Source organism: Carcharhinus amblyrhynchos, chromosome 26 (assembly GCF_965287045.1).
Source record: "Carcharhinus amblyrhynchos chromosome 26, sCarAmb.v2.hapA, whole genome shotgun sequence".
NCBI classification, from domain to species: Eukaryota; Metazoa; Chordata; class Chondrichthyes; order Carcharhiniformes; family Carcharhinidae; genus Carcharhinus; species Carcharhinus amblyrhynchos.
Window position 1 is genome coordinate 40,353,551 of NC_137349.1, and position 12,706 is coordinate 40,366,256.

At 41.9% G+C, this 12,706-nt stretch overlaps 1 protein-coding gene across 9 annotated transcripts in view; it reads right to left on the reverse strand.

Annotated features, from left to right (window-relative positions):
* Positions 1–12,706, reverse strand: part of eps15l1a (epidermal growth factor receptor pathway substrate 15-like 1a) — a 380,478-nt gene that overhangs the window by 112,118 nt on the left and 255,654 nt on the right. For 7 of the 9 annotated variants that reach the window (XM_080212644.1, XM_080212643.1, XM_080212642.1 and 4 more), the window contains one exon: positions 7,541–7,688. The exons of the other annotated variants lie outside the window; for them this stretch is intronic. In XM_080212644.1, coding sequence (XP_080068770.1) covers positions 7,541–7,688 — 148 coding nt within the window. The remainder of the gene's footprint in view (positions 1–7,540; positions 7,689–12,706) is intronic. 9 annotated transcript variants of the gene reach the window in all.

Sequence of the window (12,706 nt, forward strand, 5' to 3'; positions counted from 1 at the left end):
CCATAGAAACAATATTCCCAACTTGAGCATGCTTTACTTCGATGGAAACAATATTCCCAACTCCAGCACACTTCATTCCACAAAATCAATATTCCCAACTTGAACATGCCTCACTTCCATAGAAACAGTATTCCCAACTCCAGCACACTTCATTCCCCAAAATCAATATTCCCAACTTGAGCATGCTTCACCTCCATGAAAACAATATTCCCAACTCCAGCATGTTTCACCTCCATAAAAACAATATTCCCAACTCCAGCATGTTTCACTTCCATAAAATCAATATTCCCAACTCCAGCACACTTCACTCCACAAAAATCAATATTCCCAACTTGAGCATGCTTCACTTCCACAGAAACAATATTCCCAACTCCAGCATGCTTCACTCCACAAAATCAATATTCCCAACTTGAGCATGCTTTACTTCCATAGAAACAATATTCCCAACTCCAGCACGCTTCACTCCACAAAATCAACATTCCCAAATTCAGCATGCTTTACTTCCATGGAAACAATATTCCCAACTCCAGCACACTTCATTCCACAAAATCAATATTCCCAACTCCAGGATGCTTCACCTCCATAAAAACAATATTCCCAACTCCAGCAGGCTTCACCTCAATAAAAACAATATTCCCAACTTCAGCACGCTTCACTCCACAAAATCAATATTCCCAACTTCAGCATGCTTTACTTCTATAGAAACAATATTCCCAACTCCAGCACACTTCACTTCCACAAAAACAATATTCCCAACTCCAGCACACTTCACTTCCACAAAAACAATATTCCCTACTCCAGCACACTTCACTTCCATAGAAGCAATACTCCCAACTCCAGCACGTTTCACTTCCATAGAAACAATATTCCCAACTCCAGCACGTTTCACTTTCATAGAAACAATATTCCCAACTCCAGCAGGCTTCACTTCCACAAAAGGTGGCTCCTTCAACGACCTGCGAGCTCCCCTCCAACTCTCGTACTCCTGATTTGAAACTATATCACCATTCCATCATTGTTACTGAATCTAAATCCTGGTAATCTCTCCCTAACAGCATTCTGGGTATTCCTACAACACGTGGACACAATGGTTCATTGCTTCGTCAAATAACTTCCCTCTGTCTTAGTCAAAAATGCAGATGTTCACTGATAATTGCACAGTGTTCAATACCATTCTCAACTCCTCAGATACTGAAGCAGCTCATCCCTGTACGCGCTAAGGCTTGGACAACATTCAAGCTTGGGGTGATAAATGGCAAATAATATTTGTGCCTCATAAATGATAGCCAATGATCATCTCCAAAAAGAAGGAATCTAACCACCTCCTCATAACATTCATTGCTTAATCAACCATTGTAGAAATCTTGGGGTTACCATTAACCAGAACTGGACCAACCATATAAATACAAAGGCAGGTCAAAGGCTGGGAATTCTGCAGATAGTAACTTGCATCCCAACTCCCCAGAGCTTGTCCACAAGGCACAAAACAGGATAGAGGACTCTTCATTTGCCTAGATGGGTGCAGTTCCATTACTATTCAAAACATTCGATAACATCCAGAACAAAGCAGCCAGCTTGACTGACATCCCAGCCACCATCTTAAACACCCACTCCCTCCACCAATGAGCCAACGTGGCTGCAGCATGTACCATCTAAGAGATACACTGTAGCAACTCACTGAGGCTCCTTCAATAGTACCTTCCAAACCAGTGAACTCGGCCATCTAGGTGGAAAATGACAGCAGAAGCATGGAACACCACCACCTGCAAGTTCCTCTCCAAGTCATACACCATCCTGACTTGTACTATCATAGTAAGAAGTCCATCTGACGAAGGAACAGCATTTCCAAAAGTTTATGGGTTTACTATCAAATAAACTGGTTGGACCTGGTGTTGTGAGACTTCTCACTGTGTTTACCCCTGTCCAACGCCGACATCTCCAAATCTTGTACTATTATGCCATTCCTTCACAGTTGCTAGGTCAAAATTCATTAACTCTCCCATTAACAGCACTGTGGGTGTACCTATACCACCTGGACTACAGTAGTTCAAGAAGATGACTCACCACCATCTTCTCAAGGACAATCAGGGATGGGCAACAAAAATGCTGGTCCAAGCACTGATGCCTATATCCCAGGAAAGAATAAACGAAGTATTTTGAGGTCCTTCAATGTCCTCCTCCAAATGAATGGTCACAATGAACAAGAGCTGTGCTTCCGAATGCCAACTCAAATTGCTTTCTTAATAGAACATAGAACATTAAAGCGCAGAACAGGCCCTTCAGCCCACGATGTTGCGCCAACCAATTAAAAAAGCAATGACCCTCTAACCTAAACCAATCCCTTTCCATCCATAAACCTATCCACGGATCTCTTAAACGCCCCCAAACTAGGCGCATCTACAACTGCAGCAGGCAGGGCATTCCAATCCCTCACCACCCTCTGGGTAAAGAACCTAACTCTGACATCCGTCCTATAACTACCACCCCTTCATTTAAAGCTATGCCTCGTGCTAGCTTCCTCCATCCGAGGAAAAAGGCTATCACTGTCCACCCTATCTAAACCTCTAATCATATGTTTCAATAAGGTCCCCTCGCAGCCGCCTTCTTTCTAACGAAAACAACCCCAAATCCCTCAGTCTCTCCTCATAGGACCTTCCCTCCATACCAGGCAACATCCTGGTAAACCTCCTCTGCACCCTCTCCAATGCCTCCATATCCTTCCTATAATGTGGGGACCAGAACTGCACACAATACTCCAAGTGCGGACGCACCAGAGTTTTGTACAGTTGCAACATGATGTTGCGGCTCCTAAATTCAATCCCCCTACTAATAAACGCCAAGACACCGTATGCCTTCCTAACTACCTTATCTACTCGATTCCCAACTTTCAGGGATCTATGTACACATACACATTGATCCCTCTGTTCATCAACACTATTCAGAGTCCTACCGTTAGCCCGATACTCTACACATCTGTTATTCCTGCCAAAGTGAATTACCTCACACTTTTCCGCATTAAACTCCATCTGCCACCTCTCGGCCCAGCTCTGCTATCTGTTATCTTTGATAACAAAGATTGAGAATTCCACTCATCATTTCAAAATTCTCAGATTCAAAAGGCTCTAAGAGAGCATTGAACACAACACGGCAGAAAAATACTAAAAAAAACAGCCTTGATTCATGTAGCAAAATGTTTAGAAGCTGTTACGCAAAGCATTTGTGACTGTTTTGCGTTTTCCTTTGGGAAGCATGTGCTTGTTCACACACAAACACAAGGTTTCCCCTTTCACATCCCTTTTCTAATTTCATTTTAGCAATGCCATTCTATGCCCATTTCCGTTCTCATCCCCACACAAGATTTGAAAAAGGAACACAATTTCTAACAATAGCAGGGTTTAACATCATTGCAAAACACTGAGCACATCGGAGACAATTGATGAGAATGTAACAGGTAATGAAGCTTCTGTTGCTGTAACGGCATAGTAGTATTTGGAAGTGGGCATAAAGTAATATTTGCCAATGCACTTTGTTCACCTCAGCTACACTTGTTGGCATCCCCCCAAAAGAAGCTAATGACTAGTTCAGAAAAACCACAGAGTGCTCTTAACCAATTCTTGCTTCTCGTGTGTCGTTGCAGGCTCAATGGGCCAAAGGGCCTCTTCTCCACTGTATGATTCTATGAACTCTTAATGACTATCACAGAGTAGCATTAGCAGAAATCTAACAACGATGGGAAACAAGCGGATTGATATAATTACAAAATAATGAGTAAGTTCTCGATTCTAACTTTGAGCTCCATCATCATGCTGCAGACTCCCTAACGAGTATAGCTTGTCGTTTTTGTTTCTATTTCAAGGAATTTAGAAGAGAATTAGAAAATTATCTGAAGAGAAAAATTTATAGGGCTACGGGGAAAAAGCAGGAGAGTGGGACGAGATGAATTGCCCTTCCTGACTTCCTGCATGAACATGGAAGGCTGAATTGCCTTCTTCTGTGCTGTAATAATTCCGTAATTGTACTTTCAATTTGAGGGAAGGATATTAACAAGTAAGTTTCTATATTTCACTTTCTGAAAATCTGAAGAACATGAATTATATTTCCACGTGATAATGTGTCTCTCAACTGAAGCCTTCACATTCAGAACCATATGATGCCAGCACACCAAAATTTCATTGATCACATTTTTCCTCTTGTAGCAATTAGCTTATGGGGAAGACTTCTAAAAAAAAGCACTGACATTTTTGGGTTGATTTAGCATAAACCCAAAGATAACAAAAGAGCAGAATGTAGGGAAACCGATGTAAAGAAATCTGTGCTTTGCCATAGGATGTGAGGTAGAAGAATGTTGTGATCTGGATTGCATTGCTTGACTGGCTGGTGAACACAGGTTCAAAAGAGGCTTGGACGTACACTTGAAAGAAAAAAAAATTCCAAGGTTATGGGGAAAGAACAGAGGAGCAGGATCGATGGAAAGCTTTACTAAGGAGCCGGCAAAGTCACAATAGCCAAATGGTCTCCTATGCTGCAAGATTTGTATCTATAGTGCTAACTGCTAGCTCAAACATGCCAGCTGAATTTTTATGAAGGAGATGGTATAATCAGGAAAGAAGCTAGCTACACAAACCTGTCTCCAGTGAGGAGACCGCTGCCCACCATATTTTTGTTCCATGGAAGGATACACAGGGTCAAATGGGATTGGGCTCACTGCCTCCATTGACAGAGGTGGGTGGATGATATGACCAGCAGACTGGAACATCCACTTTGGTTTACCGGGACATCAGCCACTTATAATGAAGAATATCAGGCCTTCAAACTCTCACCTCTCACACTCGACAAGATTCCCTCCTTCCCCATGACCCTCCATATTCCCCATGTCGCGTCAGATGCTGCATGCCTTCCACACCACCTCATATCTCTCCATACCCTCAGAACCCCTTCCACATCCCCTCACATTTCCAGTGCCCTATCCAATCCTCTCATACCTCCTATGTGCCACACCATGCTCACTCTTCTAGTATCCACTATATACAAAACCAACCAGTCAATGGCGAGACTGATATGTCTTTGAAATTATCTTAAAACTGACAAACTAGAGACTTTGAAAAGATCTTCTGAAAAAAAATGACTAAGCTTATATCCTCTTCCGCGTATAAATCAACCACAGTCACGCATAGTGTCAATGTCAGAAGCTTTATACATTTCAGACTTCTTACTCTGGTATAAATAAACACGCAGATAGTTAAAAAGCTCTTGAAACATCAAGTTTTCAAGATTATTTACATATTTATTACACTTGGAATCAACTTCTTGAAAGGATCCCATAATCTTTCCACCGCTCTCTGATGCCTGTTTAAGTCTTCTCGGGTCAGAATGACAAGATGTTCAAGTACATCTGTTGAATTTGCTCTTTTTTTGGGATTGGTAGCCTCTCCAATTCTTGTGATATCGAACGTGATCACATTCTGATTATTGGTAACTCACCTTTGTGTTGCATATTTAGGTGTCTTTATTACTCCATTAAGTCCAGAATATTTTTGTCCCTCAAAGGCAAGACTCAAAGCACTCTTTCATTAACTCTAGAAAGCCTTTCCCTGCCTTTCCAGTAAAGAAATTATTGTACCAATTAATTGTGCTAAATTGAAATCTCCACCTACCATAGCTGATCCCTTACTAATTATTTTCTCCATTTCATTCCACAGACAAAGGTTGGTTCGGGAGTCTGACGAATGTCTGCAGTAATAGTTTATGTCTGTCATCGTTTATTAATTCTGTTCAAAGTAGAATTGAAGGTTTTGATGGATTAGATACAGACAAACTATTTTCTCTGTTGGAGGAGTCAGAACAAAATATTTAAAATAATTAAGTAACATTACAGTGAGGCCATTCAGGGCCATCAGGATACACTTCTTCACATAAGAGATACTGGGAATCTGGAAAACTCACCCCAAAAAAAGGTGTTGCTCGTCAATAAAAACATTCAAAACTGAGACTGTTAGATTATTGTTTGGCATGTTAAGGGATAATGAACCAAGGTGGACAGATGGAGTTAAGATATTGATCAGTCATGATATTGTTGAATGGTAGAACAGACTCGAGTAGTTGAATGCTCTATTCATGTTCCTATAAAATGATTCTGTGCTTGCCCTTTCCTTTTCTCACTTGTGCCTCAATTGTGGAATTGACATATTTTGCACTTCATTTACTGTTCTGGATAATTTTGTGAACATTACCTGGTACATATGAGTTTGAATCTTATTCAAAGATACTTCATAAAATTACAGGATGACTCTGCACAGGGGGAGCAATTCACACCTGTGAAAGAGCTATCCAATTAGTCTCATTTGCCTGTCCTTTTCCCATAGCCATGTAAAGTGTTTCCTTTCAAGTATTTATCCAACTACCTTTTGAAAGTTATTAGTGAATCTGCCTCCATCACTCTTTCAAGCAGCGTATTGTAGATCATAACAATTTGCTTTGAAAAAAATTATTGGGCCTCTGGTTCTTTTGCTAATTACCTTAAATGTGTGTTCTCTGGTCCCCGAACCCACTATCATCAGAAGCAACAACTCCTTAATTACCCACTATAATTTTAAACAGCTGTTAAATCGGCTTTCAACTTTCTCTCTTAGTTCCTCAAGTCTCTCTACATAACTAAAACTTGGGACATTTCTGACATGTAATTAAGTGCTGTGTAAATGTTCCCTCTTTAGGTCAAGTGTTCAGGTGCCATTAAGAAGGCATTTTCAACTTTACTTCCTTTCCTTCTGTGTCTAGGTTCTACTCAGCACCTTGCACATCATAGATAACCAATCACCCTAGGAGAAACCACTGACAGAAACATGCATCCTCTCATATCGCCCCACTCAGAATTAGCACTAAAGTCAACAAGGTATTCATGTAAACCTGGTTACAAGAAGCAGAAGCATAAATAATCAAGTATTAATGAACAGAAATGACTGTTCTTGAATTTCTGCTTTTTGTTGATAAATGGTATTCTCTTACCCTACGAAAACAAAACTAAATATTAGTCAGTCCGGATTGTTTTGACTGGCTGGGTTCAAGGGAGTGTGGTGTGTTTATTTGGGGTGGGGGGTGTTTGGGGACAGGGGGACGATACCTGGGTACACTCAACAGCCAAGTGTCACAATAAAGTTGTAAGATAGTTATCTAACCAACTACCTTCCCAAAGGTATTTGCAAAACCACATCACAAGACAAAGTACTCTGCAAAGGTTGGGAATGGGGCAGCATTGGCAGGGGAGGAATAAAGGATGGATTAGAGATAAGAGGGATGTATGGAATGGATGGCTCTGTAATGAAATAGGAATGATGGACTGACAAGGGATGGAGATTTAAAGTTCTGTTGTAATAAAGCTATTAATTGCACTGCACATGTTTTGCGGATCTCTGCTAGTGTTTATTGAAATAAAAGCACATCGAACAACCAAACACAGCAAACAGTGAAAATAAAATCAAGCTACTAATGTTAATACTAGGGAATTATTCAAATACATACTTACCCATGAGGCAATTCAACTTACCACTAGGGGGTGCTTTAGGCCGTGGGGGTACACTTTTCTTTGGGGGCAGTGCTGGTGTATCCCGTTTACTTTGAAAAGGGTCATCAGTGAATCCTTGCCCTCCAAACTGTCCCGAGCCAGAAGCAGCAAAAGGATCTGAATTTGAGGGCTGTAGATACAGTGCAAAGAATACATGGTCAATCCTACTGTACCTTCCAGGGTTTGGTTTAAATATTTTTTAAAAATCAGGTACAATGCTTGATCTCCCTAAAAGCAAAGATGGCAAAAGAATGGTCAATGAAATTCAGCTGGTCCACCAACAACGATACCCACTCCATGCCCAGCTGGCAGGAAGCAAGGATGTATCAGAAGTGATGGACCACTGCACCAATGCTGGGGGAGGGATAGTGTGGATAGAATATAGGGGGAGGAGAAGAAGGAGGAAGGGAGTTGGGGGAGAGAAAAGTAATCACCAAGCCAGGCAACAGCTTCCGCAGCAGCTAAATGGGGCTCTCTAAGCCCTCTGCTGAATTTGATCAGGAGGCAGAATTCATTCTTGGTGACTCCATCCTTTAAGTCAGTTCATCATGTTGCCTTGCATTCACTTAAGCTCCCTGTATGCCTTTCCCCATGTAAACTCCTCAATCCATATCCACAGCCACTCCTTGACCTTGCCAATTTATGGCTTATTAGTCCTCTCATATCAATCATGGATAATGCCATCTCTGATCACTTCTTTGTATCACAAACACCCACATCCTCACCCCAACCCTACTCCATTCTGTATCTGGAAAAAGCAAACCCTAATTCATTGCAGTAGGCCCTCTGGTCACCACAATATTTCTGCAGCTAGTGATTTGCTCAATGGTACCCTCACTTCCAGCTCTGCTGCATAATTCCCACTCACCCTGGTCACTTCCCAATTATGGCCCTCATCTCCACTCCCTCAATTTCAAATGAGACAGATTGGAAAGGAGACAATGGCAACTGATCCAGGTCTGGCTGGGCCTTTTGAAACATTAACGGAGCCTGCTTTCCTCTGTCAAAACTGATCATCCTAGAATGCAAAGGTAACCCCTGGCTTCTTCTCTTACTACAAAACATCTTCTTATAGAAACTCTGCAGTGCTGAAGACCATTTGGCCCATCGAGCCTGCACCAGCAACAACCCCACCTAGGCCCCATCCCCGTAACCCTACTAACCCCCGACACTAACAGTCAATTTGATGGCTAATCAACCTAACCCGCACATTTTACATTCCTCTTCTACCGTCACACCAGTCTCATTTCCAAGGTCACGGATTTCTTTCATTACCATTAAGGCAATCTCAATAGCTTCCATTGCTGTGTCCTCCCTTCCACCAGCCCTGACAAAACTTCCATTAATGCTCCTCCTTGTCCTAGCCTTGAACCGGCATATTCCTGTAGTTTTTCTCCGTTTCCCATTCATAACATCTCTGAGCTCATCTTGCCTATAAGGTCACTTCTTTTTCCTTGATCCCATTCCCACTAAACCCAACTGCATACCACTATCATTTCTCCTCAAAAAACAAACCATTCGTTCACTCCACCATCCTTCCAAACTACAATCCCATCTCCAAACTTTCTTTCCTTTTCAAAACCCGTGTTGTTGTCTTCTAAATTGGTTCTCAACTGGTGGGCAAGATGATGGAAATGGTGTGGGTGGGGCAAGGGAGGGAGAAAAGTCGGGGGGGGGGGGGGGAGGGAGAAAAGTCGGGGGGGCGGGGGGGGAGTCAGGGGGAGAAGAGTCTGGGTGGGGGGGCGGGGGGGGGGGGAATAGTCAGGGGCGGGGGAATAGTCAGGGCCAGGGGTGGGGTGTCTGCTGCCGAGAGTCGGGGCTGGGGTGTGAAGTCGCAGGAAGAAGTATATGCTGTTTCCTTTTCTAATTGCTGGTTGCACATACATGCTCATATCTATATATCTTGAACGAACACAGAAGTCGTCTCACAACACCAGGTTAAAGTCCAACAGGTTTATTTGGTAGCAAACACCACTAGCTTTCAGTGCGCTGCTCCTTCGTCAGGTGAAAGGGAGATCAGTTCACAAACAGGGCTTACAAAGACACAAACTCAATTTACAGAGTAATGATTGGAATGTGAGTCTTTACAGCTAATCAAGTCTTAACAGTACAGACAATGCGAGTGGAGAGAGCATTAAGTACAAGTTAAAGAGATGTGTATTGTCTTCAAAAAGGTCAGTGAGTAAGATTTTGCAAGCCCAGGTAAGTCATGGGGGTTATATATAGTGTGCCATGGACCCAAGATCCCGGTTGAGGCCGTCCTCATGTGTGCGGAACTTGGTTATCAGTCTCTGCTCAGCGACTCTGCGCTGTCGTGTGTCGCTAAGGCCGCCTTAGAGAACGCTTACCCAAAGATCAGAGGCCGATTGCCCTTGACCGCTGAAGTATTCGCCAATAGGAAGCAAACACTCTCGCCTGGTGATTGTCAAGCGATGTTCATTCATCCATTGTCGTAGTGCCTGCATAGTCTCCCTGTTTGTGAACAGATCTCCCTTTTGCTTGACGAAGGAGCAGCATTTTGAAAGCTAGTGGCGTTTGCTTCCAAATAAACCTGTTGGATTTTAACCTGGTGTTGAGAGACTTTTTACTGTGTTTAGCTCAGTCCAACGCCGGCATCTCCACATCATATCTTGGACGAATACATAAAATTTCCTCTGAACATCAACTTTGACAAGTTTTATTTGATTCTACTTTATTCTGCTTTTCAATTCTTATTTTTCACATTTCCCCACAATTTACCATACCAGCCACTCACCTAACTTGTCAATATCTCTTTTCAGTCTTGTAGTGTCTTCTTGGAAAGTATATAAAGTCAAGTGGAATAACACTGGTAGCAGTTAGAAACTTCTCCATTTTGAGGAGTTTCTCCAGCTGTAAATTAATGGCAACAAACCCGAAGCTTCTCAGGGACTAAAATAATGGTATGATGGAGCCCCAATATTCTTACTCCTCTCTGGTATCTTTCCAAACGAGAGGATTCTATCTATGGAGTCAATTTGTCAGATATTTTCTTTCAATGCTACACGTGAAGTCATTCAACCAGGAAAGTTGTTTTCCAAGAACAGTTTGCACAACTTAATTTTCACAGGATCCGGCCAAACGTTGAATAATGATAGTGTTAAATGGCGATTTCCTTCAGGCAATGTGTTCGCAATTAACCACTTTGCAAAAAGCAAAGCACTTGAGCCAAAGTGATCCACTCTCAGCAAACGTCTCTGGAGTAATACTTTCACAATTTCAAGGTAATGCTGTCGATTGTATATAAAGACACACTGAGGTTTCTGTTCACACAGATATGCAGATTTTAATTGCAAACTTTCCCTAAAACTTATAACCGTATGATTTAATAAATTCAGCCTATTAAACGTAAAGTCCAAAGTACTGCCCACTTAAACCCAATGAGTTTGATACTAAAGCTGCTTTTAAATTGCTCTTCCGCTGCTGATCTTATACGAAGAGTCTTGCAAAATCTGCAGTTAGATTGAAATCAGCCAATCAGATTTTTCTCAGATAGGGGCTAGAAACACTCTTCTTTTACTGGGTCCTTTTGGGGCGAGTAAACGTGCTGTTATAACACTTACTCCCTCCGTGTGATGTTATGATTCACAACAGCATCAATGTGACACAGTCAGAATATGCATGGAATGTCAAAGCCCCAGGATGTAGCCGACTTACAGGATGGCCTGTAAATATGATGTGGAGATGCCGGCGTTGGACTGACGAAAGGGGCAAACCCCAAAAGCTTGTGGGTTTACTATCAAATAAACAGGTTGGACTTTAACCTGGCATTGTGAGACTTCTTACTCTGTAAATATGAGCCAGAGCTACAGTTAGCTGACTCCACAGAGACCTGACTGCAGCGTAGCAGGAGTAGTACAGACTCAGCAGTTTTTCTGGGAAAGGTGGAGGTGTAGGCAAAAGGTGGAAACGGGCCTAGAAAGTACTACTGCATGATGGTTTCTTAACGGAGAGAAAAAGATATACTTGCAGCGCAAGGCTCGGCTCAAGTGTTACTGACTCCTCCTAATACCACCTATTACTTTATATGCAAAAAGATCAACTTGCCACATACACACAGATCTATTGTGCACAAGATCCAGTCATACATAAGAAATTCTGCACATACAAGCACTCCCTGTTACATTCCAGTTGTTACAAATTTTGATTTACAGTTGAGATGGCTTATGTAAACATCAAGTCCCAACTCTCCTCATTCCATTAGCGATCTTGTTTTAATCCATTTTGTTCTCTACAGAAGTTGAGTTTTATCTTTATTGTTTTATTAATTCCTAATACATTTTTCAGCCTCTTGCTTCTCCTAATCTGGTTTTAAGTGTCAATCTTTACAGCCCCACTGCACTTACCTCATTCCAATCAAGGGCCTCCAGAACCTCTGCCACATTCACAAACAACCAGGCTGCACCATTCCATTAAAACTTAAACGCATGCCTGTGATTAGACCTCCAGGGAAAAATCATACTACTTCCAAAGGACAGGGCTCATCCACATTCAAGCACAGACATACCATACATTATAAGGCACATCCAATGTTTAAACACAGAGCTACAACACAAGATATCCCTCTTTTTAAAAATTTATTTAATGGGTGCGAGTGTTGGTGGCTGGGCCAGTATTTATTGGCTTTGCGAAGGGGGTGGTGGTTCGCCACTAAGATGAAAGGAAAGGCTCTTAGAGCTAAAACCCCTGATAACTGAAGATAGATGGAAGAGAAACAGAAAAAGTAGACTTCTAATAAATGTAGTTCTGCATTGATCCCAGTTGAACTTAGAAATACAGAGAACTGAAGAAGCGAGAGGATGAAACAGATAACAGATCACAAAAAAAGTCTTTTAAACTGTATAAAGGCTTTTCAAGGGAGGGATGGGTTGTTTAGGCATCAAAAAGGAGATCTGTTTGTAGTGGCAGGGAGCATGACTGAGGATCTAAATGAGCACTTTGCGTGTGGCTTTATTAAAGGATTGCTGAAAATGCCACAATCATTTGCAGGTGATAGTTATGATACTGATAGGGTGGAACAGATAAAGCATTGGCAGTGCTAAAGTCACCCACTCTGGATGAAGTCCACATCAGTTTCTGAGGAAAGTTTAAAATAAAATTGTTCTTGGGGTGCGAGTGTCATAGACAGAA